This window comes from Drosophila mauritiana, chromosome 2R (assembly GCF_004382145.1).
Source record: "Drosophila mauritiana strain mau12 chromosome 2R, ASM438214v1, whole genome shotgun sequence".
In the NCBI taxonomy this organism is placed as follows: domain Eukaryota; kingdom Metazoa; phylum Arthropoda; class Insecta; order Diptera; family Drosophilidae; genus Drosophila; species Drosophila mauritiana.
In genome coordinates, this window is record NC_046668.1 from 14,827,525 (window position 1) to 14,847,312 (window position 19,788).

The 19,788-nt window shown below is 44.4% G+C and overlaps 2 protein-coding genes across 2 annotated transcripts; both read left to right on the forward strand.

Annotated features, from left to right (window-relative positions):
- The first annotated feature begins 6,891 nt into the window (after positions 1 to 6,891).
- LOC117136936 lies at positions 6,892 to 10,298 on the forward strand. Its single transcript, XM_033298079.1, has 3 exons — positions 6,892 to 7,509; positions 7,657 to 7,871; positions 10,142 to 10,298. Exons 1-3 carry the CDS (start codon positions 7,002 to 7,004, stop codon positions 10,247 to 10,249), a joined length of 831 nt encoding a protein of 276 aa, XP_033153970.1. The 5' UTR covers positions 6,892 to 7,001; the 3' UTR covers positions 10,250 to 10,298.
- A 1,135-nt stretch (positions 10,299 to 11,433) lies between these two features.
- On the forward strand, positions 11,434 to 12,946 carry LOC117136621 (protein mono-ADP-ribosyltransferase Parp16). Its single transcript, XM_033297609.1, has one exon. The coding sequence runs from the start codon at positions 11,709 to 11,711 to the stop codon at positions 12,786 to 12,788; it is 1,080 nt and encodes a 359-aa protein (XP_033153500.1). The 5' UTR covers positions 11,434 to 11,708; the 3' UTR covers positions 12,789 to 12,946.
- Positions 12,947 to 19,788: the final 6,842 nt, after the last annotated feature.

Here is a 19,788-nt window from a genome sequence, read left to right on the forward strand (position 1 = left end):
TCCACGTCCACATCCACATCCGCATCCACATCCAAATTCACATCCACATCCGCAGCCACATCCATCCGTCCCACCGGGCATTATGCAAATTGTGTTGCGCACTTTGCGGCGACCTCAAACTCGGAGTGACATCCTAAAATGTCGCCACTTCCGCTTCGGATCTATACCCCCATCCCTTTGCCACCCCCCTTCCCCGTGACGGACAAGTTTGTCAGAATTTTGATGCAAAATATCAACAATGTCGTGGGCTTTTGGGGGGGTGAGGAGGGGTTTGGGGTAACATCAAAAGCCCGCAGACCGTGCCAAAGTCTTGGCCGCACCTTTTATGCTAAATACGCGCGACAGACAACACAGCCATTGCCATTTGTGGCCATCAGAAGTGCACTTGGCCAGCGGAATCTTAAGTGGAATGGCAACCGAGTAATATTTTTTGGCCCCAAACGGAAGGGGGCGGCAGGGGGTTTTGAACAGAAACCGAGCTGGGGAGCATGGCTGAGCATTAAAAAACAAAAGGAACCGAATGGCCCGGCCATAAGCGGCTTAATTTCCTGGGAAAATGTCTGGATCTGGGGTTGTCCAGCCGCCCAGATGCCACCCATTCCCCCATTCACCGCACCCCACTTCCACATTCCGATAAGACTAACTGGGGGGAATACAAAAATTTAAATACAGCAAAATTCCATAACTAATTGGAAGTGGAAAAGCACAATACACACTACGGACTGGAGTCCTTCCGAAATCCAATTATCTACTGAGATGCACAAAACTCTGTGGGAAAGCAAAGGAAAGCCGGCTGGTGTTGAAGGATATGTGGTTGGGCCGTAGGTTGGGGGTGGCTCTGGTGGCTTTGGTGGTTTGGGTGGGTAGATGAATGTGCATCACAAGTTCATAATGAAATCAATTTTCAATCAATCGTTCGCATTGCAAAGTAGCAGGAGCAGCAGCAGCCAGGTTGTGTTCTTCCCAGCTCTCCTGGGGGATACTTTTGCTCCTGGCTTGTATCGGTTTATTTGACTGCCTGCTCCTTGCTCCTTCGTCCTTCTGCTTCCTGCGTCCTTGGTCCTTTGGCCAGTCGGACATTTGCACTTTTTTCGCATTTGCAGTTCCAGTGGCTTGCTTTTTTTTAGCCCTCCGCTTTCGGCCACGGATGTGCTACAAATTGAATTTCTGCCGCGGGACACATTAAGCGATCGCCTGCCTACGGCCTTTGGCATTTGAACATAAAAATTTATGCGATTCGAGCGGGATCGAAATGGGAATGGTTGGTGGGTGTGGGTGTGAGTTTGGGGACTTGGGATGTGGGGATGTGGGGAATGGGGCTGAAGGTGCAGGTCCTGCACAAAGAATGTTTATGCGTCGTTTATACCGAACAATTTGAATATTTTATGGACAAAATTCGATTTCGGCTCCCTCTCGTCCAGTACGTGCACTAAAAAAGTTTTGCATATGGAAATTGATTTCCTTTGACCACACATACCCGTAGTACCCGTGCATGCGATAGTCGATAGTCCTGCTATAAATACTTGTGCGTCCATTTCCATGTCCATGTCCAGTTTTTGGTCATTCACACGCACGCTTAGGCAATGCCAAAAACTCTGGTCAATTCGACGCTTGACAGTTGTCAGCCAAATAGAAAAAAAGGCAAATATACGCCGAGAGCAAACAAAAAAGAACAAAAGTAATTTGCACCTCTACGAAAAAGTTGCGAGACCTGGCAATTTATATGCACCACGTGGCACTTTTTTAGAGACACACTAGCTCACAAAATGCACACACAAAAAAAAGTGGTTATTTCAAATTATTAAGCAAATTTTGTTTCAATAAAAAAATATACCAATGAAAATATATTAGTGACTAATTGAAAAGATTTGCTTAGTTTATATGGTAATCATTATAGGTAATGACTTTTAAATAGTCTTCAAGATGTGGCATTTTAAATTGATAATATGTACATTTATTTCCATAAATTGATGAGGTAAAATTCTATTATTTTTTCTTAATTTTAATGTCATTTAATATTGAATCAGCTCTAATTTTCTCTACGTGTGCTTGCACACAAACAAAAGCTGGCCGGCATCTTATTATCGAAATGGTCGAAATTGGTAAAATTTTTACTTTGAAAACTTTAGCAGGCCACAAATCAAATCGAATAAACTCTATATGGATTTAGTCGCATTTCCAGCTAAAATATTCGCCAACCTAATACAGGCAAAAAAAAAAAACAGAAAAAAGTGGGAGGAGAAAAAAGTGGTAAGCCCTTGGGGAAATTGTTGCAGTTTATCAAATGTTTTCGCATCGCATGTCGTGGGCAGTGCATTTTGGCATTTTTATTGAAATTCCCATTTATCCAGCGCTCTGGGCATTTAATGAATGTGTCACACTATTTCACAATTTCGGCATTAACAATTTGGATAATTTATGGGCCTCGACGGGTTAGCGGTCGCAAGCGTTGGCTTAAAGTCTGGCGCTTAAATCATTTAACTAAAATGCGAAATTGAAATGCTCCTGGCGCAACACTCAAATAAATGTCACATGACTGTCGCTGCTGCTGCTCCTGTTTGCCTTTGGGCCCCCAGGACTCGCACCAAACGGCTCAAAGTGAAAAGTCTTAAATAAAAAATTTATAAGCTTAATAAAAGCGATGCAGCAAACTCCGATGCTCGGCGCGCAGTGCTGCGAATTTCTGTCGATTCCTTGTTGTTCCTATATATGTATATATATATATATATATATATAAACATATGTATATAAACATATACGCAGCACACACGACAAACTTTCAAATCGGGAGCTACGTGCGTCAAAGCCAAAAAGCCCCAACTTTATATCGCGCTATTTGCCCGCTTTTCCCAACCTCCTTTCCATTTTTACCCCTGCTTTTACTTTGGCAACTTCAAAAGACTTTTAGCTTATTTTTTAAGTCCCCTCTTTCTTTTCGATGCTGCTGCTGCCGCTTCTGCTTCTGCTATTTTATTTAATTTTATTTTATTTTATATACTTCTTTTGGCCAAGTTTCCGCTGCAACCGAGTGGCCGGGTGTCGTTGCCTATTAAGACGGAATTTAGTGTTTATTTGGTTTATATCGGAAGTCCCAATGCCCGCGCCATAAATATGGCGGGTGAAAGCAGGAAAGGCGAGTGCAGGCTGAATTATGTAATTAACTTGTTGCACGCTTGCAAAATGGAGAGCGAAAACTATTCGCAATCTGGGCAAAACTAATCGCATGTATCCGGCAAATAATTCCGCCGCAAACGGAGCCGCATTAGTGGCGAATTAAAGGACCCATAAACACGAAATCAGCGCATGCCAAGCGCTTCCAAGGAGCCAAGTCCGCATAAAAATTGTTAACGGAAGCGAAAATTAATTAAGCCACAGGCCAAGGGCAAAGCACGCACTGCCACGCGATGGAAGGGGTTGGGGAAAATCAGTGGTGGGAGGGGGGTTGAGTTGGCTGTGGCAAGCGGTGGAAATCGGTCATCTGAGGCTGCGGCGCTTGTCGTGGAAAATATTGAACGCCTGCCTGCGCTCTGGAGACCGAAACGCGCTTTTAGACGTGCTCAAATATTTGCCAAACGTGTCAAAAGCGCCGGAACACTCTGCTCTCCACTTCGAAGGACCTGGCCGGACCGAACTGGGATGCCATGGAATGGCATGGGGGGCATCCCCAGTTATCCACTTTGGCATAGCCCACTACCACCGAAAATAGCGAAAACCCCAATTGATTGAAGGTTGCGCAGGCGGGGTCGGCAGTCAGCAGTCATCAGTCGCCGCTGACCTGTGTGTAAGGACATAATTTCTGTTTTTGTTACGGTTTACTGACATCCTTCGCCGGGACAGGAGATGGAAATCAAAGCCAAGCCCGAAATATTGATTGACAAGTGACGGTGGGACAAGTCGGCGCGGATAAAGCGCATATCGATTGATCTGTCCGTCTATAAATAACCAATATCGTAATCAAAACGTCACGGTGCGGGGGAAAAATGTCACAGATAAATAGGCATTTATTAAAGTTAGCTACCGCGCCCGAAAATAAATACATTAATGCAATTGGTGGAGTTTAAGTTGCATGAACTCTGTTATTCATATGCATGACAAGGCATATGAATAATTATGAACCTTATTTAATTTACTGATATATATATAACATACTATAATGTAAGATTGAATAATTAGAAAAGCAAACTCTGAATTTAATATTAGCATTGTTGTTCGACTGTATATATGTATCTTTGTCTTGCTTTAAGTATCTTACTAATCTGCTGACGTTTCGATTTCGGGGACGTGTACCCAATTAAACAACGCTTTTTGCGACGTGCAACAAAAGTGGAAACCAGGCTGGCAAACGAAAACATTAAGTGTGAAACAGATTACAAGGCGCCCAAAATAAAAGAGGCATGCGGCTGCTCCAGCTGCTGAATGTGGCAAGAAGTTTTGGGGACAGGCCGCCGCCCGGCAAGGAATCGGGCCTAGACAAGTTAATTTATGGCAGTCAGTGAACCATCCCAGATACTACAGGCAACGTCTGCTGATGCCACAACTCAAAGTGCTCCCTGCAGCCCGGTTGGCTCCCCTCCATTTGCCTTGGGCCTTCCCACCATGCAATCCCTGCAATCGGATTTACCACTTTGCTCCGCCACTCTTCCCTGCTCTACGATTTTATTTCATTTTTTTCTTTTGTTTTCCTGCGCTGCGGCTGTTTGTGCGAAAACTTTTGCTAATTTGCGGTAATGTTAATGCTGAACTTTGCACAAAATTAGTCAAGTTCTTGGCGCGGCCAAGTCGACTTGGCGCTGCGGATTAAGCGCCATGTTACGCCAAAAGTGTTAAGTTGGAAATAAATGTTGACACTTGCGGTAAAGCGGCGCTCTTATGCCGCAACATAAACAAAGGGCGCCTGGCCAAGAAAATCACTTTAAAACACATGGCGTCGGGGGGCTAAAGCCAGGCAGCATGAAATTAACTGGCCTACGCGTCCGCATCCTGCCAGGATGCACTGCACCCTGGCCCCCATACCCATACCCATCGTACTCGGCGACGGCCCCAGGTGCGTGTGTACCGCTGACTTCGCCGGACTGCAGTTAATTAAGTCGCCGCCAACTTGGGCCGAAGCCACCTTTATGGCAGCTGAGGTATGCCAGGAGCTCGCTGAAGTATTCTGGTTGGGGCAAAATTAATTTATAAGTTCGGTCCGCTCGACACACTTGGGAAAAACTCCATTAAAGTGGCTCGGATATATACATATATGTTCAATTTACCAGATAAATACTTTAGCTTTTAAAATGGTATTGTTTTTTAAATCGGATTTTATTACCTTAAATTTCCAATTGGAAAAACGTTCTGTGCCTAATAAATTTAAAACAGCATTTATCGTTTACAAAGCCTCTTTAAGCCAATTAACATTTAAGCCACCAAAACAGTTTATCAGCAAGGAATTTGGGATTTTAAGTTATGATTTAAAAATCAACAATAATACATAAATTAACTTAATATGAAATATTTAAGCGGTAGTGTTCAAACTTGTAATTAAGATATGTGTTTTCCTTTGAATGCTTATTAAATTATACTGATTTGAGTATTTAATCATGTAACTTTTCCCTAGCTTAGGTGAAACATATTGAATTGGATCACGTTCACATGGTCTCAACTAATTAAACAATTATGAGCGACTTAAATCGAATTAGCTGCAATTTCTCGGAGTGCAGGATAACTGGCATGGCCAATTGTTTACGGCTCCCACCGACAAACCGACACCGGCAAAGTTTGAGCCCTCGAAACTTTGCGCTCCAAATTCATAAAGTGTCATACGTTACGCTGGAGTCGGTGGAGTGCCTTAGTCTGGGCCAAGTTTTAATCAAGTTGGGGGCTTAGTCAAATAATTTATGTAAAAAATTGCGGTGCAACTAAAGTTCGGCCGGCTGACGTTGACGACGATGGGATACAATTATTATTGGTTTGTAGGCAGAACAATTTACAGGCTGCGGCTGTTGGGATGGTTGTAATAAATCAAGCCAAGTGAATAAATCATATCTGAAAACGCGTTGCGACGAGTGTGGAGAGTGTGTCACAGTTGACACATACGGCAAACGGCGACGACGACATGAAATAATGACATGAAAATTGACAATTTTATTCCTACTTAACTTGCTGAATGAGCAAATGAATACATCAGCCGGAATGTGAGTGTGCGGGCACATATGCATGTATTCACATATTTTATGCACAGTTTGACAAGCGAGCGAGCTGGAAACGAGACCTGAATGGGCGCCTGAATGAGCGATTGACTGACTGACTGGCTGAATGACTAAATGACTGAATGGCTGGTTGACTGAGTGACACACACACACACAGTGACTAACCGGGTGACATTCCCGCCAGCTGTCAAAGTGTGAGTAGTATCACACTCAAACACCCGCTAAACAGGGGTGTGTTTCGGGTGCGCTTTTCTTTGATTTGCATCGGCGGAAATGCAGTGGTCCAAACCGCCCACAGGATACCCGCCCATTTCCATAATTTACGAGTCCGCGGGCTCCTAAGGCAGCAAGTCGTGTTTTATGGCCTATTCGAAGCGAACGATAAGCCACATAAATCAATATTTTATATACTTAAGCTATAGCATGCACTTAAAAAATTGCAAGTAACATTACATTTGATAGCAGTAAAAAATACATTAAAAAGTTAATTCTGTTTGCATTTTCCCTCTATCAGCTTTTATAACTTAAATATTCTTTCTATTAATAACTTTAAGCAGTACGCACTCACATTTTTTTCATTTTATTTTCCGAGTGTTGTGACCTCACTTAGCTGCACCTCGGTCATGAATTCCCCCAAACAACTGAGTGTTTTCGTTGAACGTTACTGATTAAATTAAATAATCGCTCGGACAAAACGATTGTCACAGTCTGGAATGGTCTCCAAAGTCTCCACAAATCTGCGGGCGAAAAAGTACCGTGAGAAGAGACTGTCAGAAGTTCAGAATCGGTACAGAAGCTCACATCGCCAGTATGAATCCCGGCCAGCTGTTAGTTTTGGCCATTTTTGCCACTGCAATTTCCCTTTCGATGGGTTTTCCCCAGGACGATCTAATTAAGCCGGGTAGTGACGAATCGGACGTGAGTGGCATTGGCTTCGTGACGCTCGACGGAACCGCCAGCGAAGAGAGTGACGAAAGCGACCAAGGCAATGCGTCCGATGATTTGATATTTTTGAGTCGCCAAAAGCCAAATCCGGCCAACAATTCCGTCGATTTGAGCGCCTTTGTGGCACTGATTCCTCTGCAAGAAGTCCAGTCCATTGCTGCCCACTATTATCACCACGATGCGGAGTTTCAAAGGGCCTATGCCTTCCTCGCCAGCAGCGATTTTGCGGACATCAAGCGGAAAATACTTCAGCTGCCGGAAGTGCTGGAGTTCACCAACTATCTGGGTGCCAATGGTCTAGATGTGGTCAAGGTGATGCATTCTGTGGCAGGCGTATTCAAACCGTCCATTCTGAGCGCCGCAGCGGTCAACGGTGCGTATGAGTATTGTTTTTTGTCTAGGTAAAGATTCCGTTTAATTATAGGTATTTTTGTTCATAAAATCCACAAAACAGGAAATGAATATTGAATTACCATTTATCCTTCTGAAATCTAATGAGTACTATTTCCGCATTTTTCAGAGCCAACTAAAGCCACAACCACCGAAGATGGCAGCTCCGGCGCTGGAGAAGCACAAACTGGACTCCATGGAATGGTGGAGAGGGTCCTGGAAATTCTGCCGCAGGACCAACTGTACGCCCTATTCTTCGACGAGTTTGAGAGCAACAAACAGTTCGCAGCATTTGTCGACAGCATTAGCAGTCCAAAGTTTGCCAAGATTTTGAGCGGTTTGCAGGTGAGCTGGGAAATCCGGGGTCCACCATGTGGTAATTGTATTTCAGCCAGGGGACACGCTTTGTTTGCTCGCTGGCCCCACTCCTGGCTACGCGTGTGTTGGGGGAAAATTGTTTAAAGGAATTCCAATCGACTGCCAGCACCATAATAATTTCCAAGAGGGACGTGAGAAAAATTCCCGATTGCTTTATTGAGTTTTGGCCAGAAAGGTATAGGTTAAAAGTGGGCAACCTTTATATGCGATTCCGTATACAAATCAACTTCCGTTGATGCCTACGAATTTTCAAGTGCCACCGCCTTTTCTTATGCTTTTTTCGGCCGCTTTTCCCAGTGCTTTCTTTTCCTTTCGCCTCGCTTCTAATTGGCAATTGAGCTGGCCTACGTGAGGCACATATTTATGAAATCAAATCGACAGCCAGCAGGCAATTTATATTTATTTTTCCCAGCCCCGTAACCATATACAGTCATGGTCAAAATTATTTTCACAAAGTGCATTTTTGTGCATGGGTCACAAACAGTTGCTTGTGCAGCAAGTGGGGGGAGGTGAAATGCAAAAAAACTTTTGCTTTTGCAAATTCAAACCTATGCAGAGTCAGATGAAAGAAGAATTGAAAAAATAACTGTTCCTATGCGCAAGGAAGAGGCAAATGAAGATTTCTTTATCAGTTGTCAGAAGTATTTGCACACGGTTTCGTCGCATCACAATTATTTTCACAACGCAATTTCTTCTTCAGTGATTGGTTTAGAGTGACAAGTGCCGGTTTGTTTGCTTAAATACATTTAAATTATTGAATAAAAATTAGATTTAATCATTTTCCTATTACAGTTATTAAATAAAATGCCCAAAACAAAAGAGTTAACAGTTGAGGCCCGGGCTGGTATTGTTGCTAGGTTTAAAGCCGGTACACCTGCGGCCAAAATAGCTGAAATATATCAAATTTCGCGTAGAACTGTCTACTACTTAATAAAAAAGTTTGATACAGTTGGCACATTAAAAAATAAAAAAAGATCAGGCCGAAAACCTGTGCTGGACCAAAGGCAATGCAGGCAAATACTTGGAGTTGTGGCGAAGAATCCTAGTGCCAGTCCGGTAAAAATTGCCTTAGAATCAAAAAATACAATTGGCAAACAAGTTAGTAGTTCTACAATTCGTCGCAGGCTAAAAGAAGCTGATTTTAAGACATACGTTGTTCGCAAAACGATTGAGATCACACCAACCAACAAAACAAAACGTCTTCGATTTGCGTTGGAATATGTTAAGAAGCCTCTTGACTTTTGGTTTAATATTTTATGGACTGATGAGTCTGCATTTCAGTACCAGGGGTCATACAGCAAGCATTTTATGCATTTGAAAAATAATCAAAAGCATTTGGCAGCCCAGCCAACCAATAGATTTGGTGGGGGCACAGTCATGTTTTGGGGATGTCTTTCCTATTATGGATTCGGAGACTTGGTACCGATAGAAGGAACTTTAAATCAGAACGGATACCTTCTTATCTTAAACAACCATGCTTTTACGTCTGGAAATAGACTTTTTCCAACTACTGAATGGATTCTTCAGCAGGACAATGCTCCATGCCATAAGGGTAGGATACCAACAAAATTTTTAAACGACCTTAATCTGGCGGTTCTTCCGTGGCCCCCCCAAAGCCCAGACCTTAATATCATTGAAAACGTTTGGGCTTTTATTAAAAACCAACGAACTATTGATAAAAATAGAAAACGAGAGGGAGCCATCATTGAAATAGCGGAGATTTGGTCCAAATTGACATTAGAATTTGCACAAACTTTGGTAAGGTCAATACCAAAAAGACTTCAAGCAGTTATTGATGCCAAAGGTGGTGTTACAAAATATTAGTATTGTATTTATATAAAATAAAGAAATTCTTATGTTGAAATTAGATGTTAAGCTGAAATTTACTAAATTAAGTTGAGTGAAAATACTTTTGAAGCGCAATAAACATGTGAAAATACTATTGACAACTTGCATGCATATTTTCTTTTGCTTTAAGCTTTGTACTATGAACCGTTATCTTTCGTATTTCTTTTCGACTACCTTCTGCATAGATCAAGCTAAGCGATAAGAACTATTTCAGGCAAATCGGACAACAACAAGAAGAAATATAACAAAAAGAAGTTGAAGTTTGCAAATATTGTGCGTTGTGAAAATACTTTTGACCACCTCTGTATATTTATCAGCAATTCCGATGGAGAGTGTTTCTGATAATTGATTTCGCCGCACTGATTCACGTCTCATTTTCATCATTTCAGAACTCAATGCCGCTGCGAAATCTGCTATTTGTCCTGCACAACAACAGTATCTATGTGGAGCGGATTGTGGAGTCCGTAAAATCGTATCTATCCATCTCCAGTTTTTAGTTTGCCTAAGTCTTAAATGTGGCAAATAAACTGTATGAATTAGACAAACCAACTCAAGTATATGACCTACTGAATATAAAATATCATTTCACCCTCATTTTGTTGACTAACAATTTGGTAAGTATCTTATCACTGAGTGTCCCGTTTATCTGCCACTTTTTGCCCACCACGAGCATATGAAAATGGGCCCCCCATTCAGTGTGTAATAAACGGAAGGGGAATCCTTTAAAGACATTCGTTTGTCCTGGTGGCGGGAAATCGATGGGAAGTGGAATTATTTAGCAGCAAGCGCGGCGGCCTCCGGGGAATTGACAACGCCAAAAGAAACTTGGGCATATTAATAACATTGCAGGCATCCCCGAAAAGGCAGGCAAAAACAAGAGGGTTAAATGACGTCAAAAGTTTATCTGCGAAAAAAGTTGCCACGGCTGTTGGCCCTGATTTATGCCGCCGAATGCCAGGAGACGCCTTCAACGGCGCAACGCAACAGTTGCAACTCTCTTAATGTCGGCGTTTATTTGAATAAACTCCAACTTTGATTTCACAGGCAGCGAGCACGGCAAAAAGTTGCAAACTTTTTCGGTTAACTGATTTCCACACAGACCCACACCTGCAGCCGCCTCGCGCTTTTCCGCTTTTCCGGGCGGCGCGAGAAGCGGAGCGGGTAAAACAAAAAATTATTTCCTTCTCGCGCCCCCCAGGAGACTCATAATTTAGCCCGAGTATATCAATAAATTACGCATGCAGCAGCAGGTGGAGTACCCAACCCAACCAATGGGGTTGCTGCCGGAGATAAAAGTATTGAAAAAGTATCCAATTAACTGCGTAGCTATGATGCAACTTTGACCATTCCATCTCTGCTCCGTTGGCGAGGCAGTGGGGGTTGTTGGTCGGTAGCTGGTGGGTGGTGGGTGTTCCCATCTCATCTCGGGTCGACCCAGGTTAAGTCACCCCCGACATAAGGTGAGCGTCAGCCATCAAGCGGCAGACAGCAGGCATCAGGCATTCGACATCAGGCTCCATTAATCAATTACAGACCAACCAGCCAGCCACCCAACCATAACCCATCCAGAGATCACACTTGCCAACTGTTACTATGCATGCACTCGAAAAAAATACTCATTGTTTCAGTATTTCGAAGCGAAGTTCCTCGAAGTGAGTACTATAAAATAGACTTTCTTGTCAAAATTAGCTGTATAAGTTTATTTTTCCAATATTATTTACAGCAAAAGTGAAATACAAAATCCCCTTGTTATTTTTTCGAGTGCATTCGAGGACGAAATTCAATCTCCTGCAACCAGTCCGGGGCAATCATCCGACCTGCGACCTGAGCGACACACTTCATTCGATTGTCGAGATTTTCGGAGGCTTAGGTTGATGCCCGACGGCTTGCCGAAAACTCTGCAGAACTACAATTTCCAAATTTCAGTCTCGGGAGGGAAATCGAAATCCAGGGGAAATGACTCGGCTGTCGAGCGCCACCTCGGTGGGGTATCCCAGTCAAATGCCGGCGAAAAGGATCAGCTGGCGGCGTTTGGCGGCACTACTGCCGAATTCCATAGGTCTGTCATTAAAGCCGGTGACGCCTCATTTGAGGGACCTACATCTCGTCCAGCGCCGCCTGCAGGAGGATTTTCTGGGCTGTGAGGCTCTGTGGACGATTTTTGTGGCAGCCGCCTGGAGTTATCGCTACAGAACGCGGCTGAGACCATTGCCCAGCCACTGGAATACCATAGATTTGGTTTTTAATACGCTGGCTGATGCACCCAGACTGGAGGTGCTACAGCAACAGCTCATGCACTGCGACTATCAGGCCTGCTCCCCCAATGTGGTTCGTTTGCTAACGGACATCCTGGTGGATCAGGCCGATCGCGTGTCCTTGAGCTCCCTGCGACCCTGCGAGTTCGAGGAGCTGTACGCCCACCTGGGCATGTCGCCTCCCAAGCGGTCACCCACCCAGATCTTTGAGGTGCGAACGGGCAAGGGCAACGAGAAAGGGGAGGCATATGCGCGTTTGCGGCAGGAGAACAAGGAATCCGTTCGCCTGGGCTTCTATGGCTGCAAGCTGGAGAAAGTCTATTCGCTTCTGAATTCCCAGGATTTCCTGGACAATGGAAAGTATCTGGAGCTAACCTGCGACATCAATGAAGCCCTGGCCAGAAGTAAGCCCCAGGCTGGTGTGGGTGGCTCCCGTTGCGGATCGATCCTGCGATGTGTGGCTCTGGTGGAGTTCGTCTTCCAGGACAATGAAACCAGCCGCGATAGGAAGCAAGTGATCATCAAGTATGCGAACACCATGCAGGTATCGTATCTACTAATGTATGGCCAAAGCTGCAAAGAATACGCAATGGAGCGGCAGATCAAGCTGATGGCGGAGCCAGCTCGAGAGCTGCTCATCTGGCTGGAGAGATACCACGAAAAAGCCATATCCTTGGGCGTTGGCCTGCTGATCGTTTCCTCGATGGCTCATTTCGGAAGCACTTTCTTTCGCCTGTTTGCTCGCACTGGCTTCCACGTATTCAAGCGAGGTCTTCTGTGAATGCAAAATGTGATAATCGTTATATAATCGTTTATCCTGTGACCTTGAACTGCAGCAGAGCTCTGTTGCCGACTTCAGTTTGATATCCCACTGCAGTCGGCAACAGAACTCAGTGACAGGCATCTGTAATGTGTGAAATGAAATCGATTTGTGTCTTAACTCCACTCAGAGATTCTATCTTCTCGGTGGGAATTTCAAGGGGTTGGAAGGGATAAAGTGGCGGACCTTGGTGTTTCAGTGCCCACATAAATAACAACAATTTAGCATTCACAAGTGACGCAGTAAAAATTTATGCGCTCTCGCACATTTTCAATTTTCTGCAATTTTTCTAGCAATTGTGTGAAATTCCTTGCGGCCATTGGGCAACAGCAGCAGCTTCAGCAGACGTTGCATGTGGCAAGGACACAGACAGATTTGTGTGTGTGCGTGTGAGTGGGCACTGCACTTGGAGAAATAACACACTATCTGTTGCAAGCACAAGTGCATTTAAAGTGCATTATATACCTGTACCAATGTGTTTAGCTTGTCTTATTAAAATGAGTTATCAAAGTTAGCTTACTATTTCCATATTTACACTATCTAAATTTAAGTTCACCCTCACTTTTGCTTTATGTGCACGTTCTGTGAGCATTATGTGCCGCTGGACACTTTTAGGGCCACACAATTTAGAGACTTGGCTGGGCTAGATTTTCCATTCCATTTTTTCTAGCACGCTTTTCCCACTTTTCTTTTTTTTTTGTGCCATGGAAACCCGCCAGCAATGTGTGTTCGTGTGTACTTATGTGTCGCTGGCTGGCTCCGCTTTTTACATATGCTCGTCTGCTCGTTGCTGCTAGAAGTTATGCCTGGAATTCCAAGCTGCCGTTCGATGGCCGGACTTTTCCGCCGCTGGTCAGATGGTCACATGGTCACATGGCCACATGGTCGTCCGTTCAGATGTTCAGATCGTCGGCGGGAGGAACGGACGGCGCATTGCTGGCATTTTGAGGCGTTGCTTGTGCGAGGCATTTTTGCAAGCCATATTTCATTGAATTTACATGCCCCCAGCTCGAAGGGAGTTTTCGCCCCTGTTTGTGCTGCAATTACCGTAAACTCTCAGCCGACGCTCTATCAGTGCTGATTTAGACCCCGTTTCTCCCAACCAAAGCCCACTTCAGCCGACAGTTCGCAGCTACCATTAATAAAGGCACACATCAAAGTTGGCATTCGCCACATAAAATTCAATTTAGTGGCAGCGACACCAAAATAAAAAGGACATCCCCTGAGCAGAAAGCTAAGCCGAGATGCACATTAGCATGAGAGCACAGAAAGAAAAGGTTGCAGCTTTATAAAAATAAGTAAGAGTAATAAGTAATGTACAACTTTGTCATTTAAAATATGATTATTTATAATAAATAAATGTATTTTCTGACATTATTAAAGAGCACGTTTTCTTATCTCGCAGACACTATAATTCGGCAATTTAAAAATATTTAAATAAAGGATTTTGGTTTTTGCTCAGTGTATCAAGGGGCTGGGGGGTGTTAAACAGGTTGGAGTGGATAACAGATGAAGGAAAATAGAAAGTTCACCCACTTAGGTTCTGCACTCGAAACTGAAATCAAAATAAATGTCAACGCTGCTGTCACACAAAGCCAAACCGATTTCTCCACCGCTTTCTCCATTTTCCGAGCTTTTCCGGAGCGAAAGGGAGTAGCATCCCCCGATTTTGCCCAGTTCACCGCTTGGGGTCGAAGTTTTTGACTTCCTTAATGACAGAGTGTGGTGACGTTGGCTTCCCTGCATCCAGACGATGGAGCTGATGATGGTGATGATGATGATGTCGATCACAATGCGGCAAGGACGTTGATGATGCAATTTCCCTGGCCGGAGTGGGTGGTGAACGGCCCACCCCATTGTTCGTTTTGTTAATCTAGCAAAATTGATAAGGTGTGAAATTCTTGATTTTATTTTCTGCGTCGTGCACAGCAAAATGTTTTTCTTTCTTCGAACCACCGTTTTTCCTTCGCCTCGCTTTTGATTTTCCTCCCCTCCTGGTTATTTTTGGGGTTTTTACTGTTTTTTATTTTCGGGGGGCGTCCTTTGATGTACTTTGATGAGGTGTTTGTTTAGTTTTCCCAGCGTTCGGTGATTCTTTTTCGTTTCTTTTTTTTTGATGTTACGCCGTTGTAAACGCAATTTGGATACGATTCAGGCGGCAAAAGCCCAACCTGTCTATCACGCTTTTTTCCATTTACATTTTAAACGAAATTTAATCCAGTTTGTGGCAGCGCAACAACACCTTCTGTCATTTGCTTTGAAATTTAAATAAGCAAGGAAATTGACTTTGCAACGACAGCAGAGTCATAAGAACAGGCCACATAAACGGGCCAGACAGCCGGTCTGCAGGGACAGTGGTACATTCCGTTTTCCGTGAGTTTTCCATGAGTTTTCCATGCGTTTTCCGAGCGTTTTCCCTGGGCTCCGGCTTAATTATTGGCCCGTCAATTGCACAAAGAGAACCAGAAACGGAAACCGAAACAGAAACAGAAATTGTTCAAACGTTGGCCGGGCATAAATTGATTTGTACCGGCGTGGCTAACGAAAAAAAAAAAGAAAAAAACATAAAGTGTGGCCACCGATAGTCAGTGGGCAGCGAGAAACCCCTGCCGGCGAAATCCGGGTAAAGTGCAACGTGCCCCGCGCAGGAAGCTCCCCCAACGAACTGCCAAGTTCTCCATTTCGATTCAATTCAATGGGATTCGGTCGGTGCGATTCAATGGATTCAAGTGGGGGAGTATCCAATTCCGTATTGGGGGATTGTTTAATTATTGGAAATACTCGCACCGAACTCAAAGGATACCCCACCTCCAGCGCGTGTGTGTGCACCTTGCTAATCAGTGCATTAGCTGCATCCGCCATTATGGCCAAATGCAAACTTCAAGTACTTGGTCCTTAATCAGGTGTCCATATCCATTGCTTAGTGACCACAACATGAAGAGCCCGATGGCCGAGCTCAATCAAGATTTCACTGGAATGAAGCACTGAAAAGTAAAATTTGATTCTATAGCTTAACAACAATAAATTATATGTATTTCCTTTAATTCACAATGCCTTACTAGTCGAGTGTAATCTTGATTACTTGATTTGATTATTATATTTATTATTAATCATGGAGTTCTTCAAATAGTTTAGTATTTTGCTCGGTGTCGTGCTGGGCCTGCGATTGGTTGAATCTCAGGTGGAAGGAAGTGTGGGGTGCTGAGATCAAAGTGCCCCTTTGAGTCGCTCAAGTGGCCACGCAGATAATGCCCGACACAAAGGGTCGTGGTCTTGTGATGGCCTGGGCCAACTAATCGCATCGCCAGCAGCATATGGACCAGCTGCCACAGCTGCAGATTGCGCATACGCAGTGTGGTCGTTCCGCTTAGGTTTATTTGTCACGCAGCTTGGCCACCCAATTGATTTAAAATCCGCCTGATGGCAGCATAATTCGCTGTCGGACGGAGGAGCTAACATTTTGGTGAATTTCATTTGCGCTGCAAAACCAGTTAGTTGGCAGAGTTGGGTTGAAAGTTTCGCTCTCTCAGTTTGTTGCATGTGCATTAATGCTGGCAGTTAACTTAATTTTGTCGCATTTACCCACACATTAAAGAGGCGGCGACGAACGAGGCAGCTGCCGAGCTTGCAGCGCTCCAAACTCGCAAGACAAACAATGCCACGCGAGACAAATAACTGATGGGCGGCGTCCGTGGCAGGTTGAAAAGTCTGCGCCGCGAAGTATGCAACGCACAGAGCTCATCAGCGCAGCCCGCTCGCAAACGCAATTTGCAACACACTGAGGGAAATTTCAAAGCCATAGTTGGTTTCAAATAATAATTACAAAATTAAAAGTATAAATAAAAAAAGCATACACTTCTTTTTGTGTTTTATCGTGGGAGTGGTTTGGAAACCAACAATCTAACATTATCCATGCTGATAGTATAGTTCCAGAGATTTCTGACAGAAGAACCAGAATATTTTCCTCAGTGAAAGCAAAGGTCCTGAAGAAGGGTGCGTGGGGTGCTAAGTGAGTGAGTGATGCATACCGTAGACGATGCAAGTTGAAGGAAAAATGGTAAATTACGTTGACAACGCGGGCAGTGGGCGGGGAAAATCCCATTGTGTCGCGGTTTGGTTCTTGGCCCCCAATTTGCATGCAAGTATTCTAGATGCGTGCTGTTTATTTATGATTGCATTCAGTGCCCTGTGCCCTTTGCCCCTTCCACACGCGTTTCTCAACCTCTCTGGCTTTATAGATATAGTTATACCCCTTCTCGCAAATGACATATATGTACAGCCGCCGTTGATGGTGCTCTTGAACCGATTAAATATAAATTATTGTACAGCATTTGCATATAGATTGCATGGTATTTAGTAGATTCCACCACATTTTAAATGTATACAAATATTTTACGTTTTAACTCTGGCGTATATCATTTAAAGATCTTTAAGCTAATTCAAAAGTATATAATTAACAATTTGCATAGCTTTAAGTTCCATATAAAAACTTTTCACTTTAGTGGAAATTCTGTTGATGTTTTTCACATGCTCCTGCTGTTGAAAACTCAAACGACCACCGGCGCTGTCATCGAGCATGTCAAAACAAACATTATAATCCATAAACTCCACCCCGAACCCATCCATCCCATTTTCCAACCACATAGCCCATGTGCGTTGCTCCATGGGGGTGGCATATTTTTAATGCGTTTATGCTAATCGAGCGGATTTCGATGCGGCTTGCCTTGTTAAATGTGCCAAGGCTGGACGTGTCCGTAGAATAGGAATTCCGATGGCAGGGGCTCGGCCTCAGATCAGTTCAGTTCAGTTCAGTTCGGTTCGGTTCAGTTGAGTTCAGTTCCGACCCGGCTGTCAACACACACATTCTGCTGATTGCCATGTGCGTTGTCTTTCCCAGCGAATTTGCATAAATTGCGTTCAAGTCGAATTTGGGGTTTTTGGCGTGGAAGCCACGGTCATGGGGACTCGAAAGTGATGAGTAAGGAGCCGGAAAAACGTCGCGTCATTCGGGAGAACCCTCGTCCTTGGCAATTACAGGGCCTCAGGTAATTACGTAACTGGCAGCCTCAAGTGTCCTTCACACTCACGCCAAGGCCCACAAAATTATGCACCGACATTGAAATTGAATGACTCTGCTGAATTTGACATCAAGTTTAAATTACTTTGGCAACACATACACACTCATCCACACACACACACACACAGACACAACCACTTTCGAAAGTTGCAGGGGTATAATCAAGTGCCACGTCAATGGTCAAACAAAATTTTCGCAATCAACGTGGCCTTTCCCCTTTTTTGGGCCACCAAAAATTTTCAATTATGCGAAATTTGGTTTCTTTTGTTGCACCCGCTGCTGCCGCCTCTGTGCCGAATTAGGCACAAAAATTCTCAATTGAATTGGCCTGATAATGACAACTTCATGCATTATGCCTGCCCCCGGGGCACGGGGAATACGGACATATGGACCATGCACCATGGGCCCAGACCCAGGACCAAGGACCAAGGACCTCGTCCACAGTTTGAACGACAGCGACAGCCGCTGAGCCACTGAAGCATTCAAAAACTTGACAATTTCGTTCACCGTCCTCCTGCCACAAATATGCGATTGCCTTGTTCTGGTGCAAATGAATGGACCCCCCGAATCTCCGGGACCGGGCTTGGGTCCGGAGCCCCCCAGAAAACCCCTACCCCGCGAATGCCCAGGCCCAGAGCCAACGAAACGCGCCAGTTTGTGCAGTTCGTTCATTTTTTCGTTAAGGGGGCATCCCCCTGGGGTGGACGAGGTGTACGGGGGATGGCGGGCGGCTGATGGCGCTATGTGGTGCAAATTTTCACAAAAATGTACCAAACATTTCGCTGTACATCGAGCATGGTGCTTGCAACCCGCTCCGCTCTGCACCTCCCCCCTTGTCAGTCCGATCCTGTGGCATGTGTGCAGGCGTTGCCGCTGACGGCTGGATGGCCCAGCAGCCCCCATTTCCACGCCCTTTCACCATTTCAGCCGTGCAAACCGACCAAATGCACGTCAGAAGGCTTTCCCTTTTACAGAGAGCTATATTACTATGCAAAAATATAGCAAAATATTTTAATAAACAAATTACAGTGTAAAGTGCTGCATCGCTCTTGAAAAAATTAGCTTAAATTAGACCTGCAAAATATAGTAAGGTCACATCATTTTGTCGAAAATAATCTAATTATATTAAAACTGTATGAGAATAAAATGCAAAGTTTGTTTTGAGAATATATGTTATGACTGATGAAAGTTATAGTGACAAATCGGAATATTTTCCCTCAGTGTATGTACCCCTTTTCCACGGCACTCGTGAGCGGCTGACTTATGCATTCATCCATCCAGCCAGCCGCCAGGATGCCCCGGCGTGCAAAAGAGCGGGCGAGTGTGTGTGGTTCACTTTTAATAAATTCATAAATATTTATGTATGCAAAATTCGGGCCAAAATGCTGCCAGCAAGCGACTGCGTCTGCGGCTGGTCCACCTAGCAATCTATTCAATTTGCCAGCAGGAGCAGGAGCAGGAGCATCGCAGTCCACATGGCTGGTAAAAGATCGAACAGGACTACTATATCCTGGCAGGCAGCATCACCACATCGAGGCCCAAACACGAGAGACAGCAAAATGGCGATGGATTGATGCGGCATGTCACAAAAACCGCAACAGCAACTGCAGGTGAGAAACGAGGTGGGACATGGTGACATGTCCTAGGCTGAGACATGAGCAATTTCCATATTTTGTGACTGAGCGAGTAAATCATGGGCCAGGATCCAGGCAACACTACACAGACTACTCTACACCGTCGAACTATGCAAAATGGCAAAATGCCTCTTGCCAAAGATTACAAGAATGTAAACGGGGTTGAGCACAGCTGACTTCCGCTGCACCCACTCACCCACTCCTCCTCCACACACACACACACACACAACTCCCAAAGTTGCGAATCAAT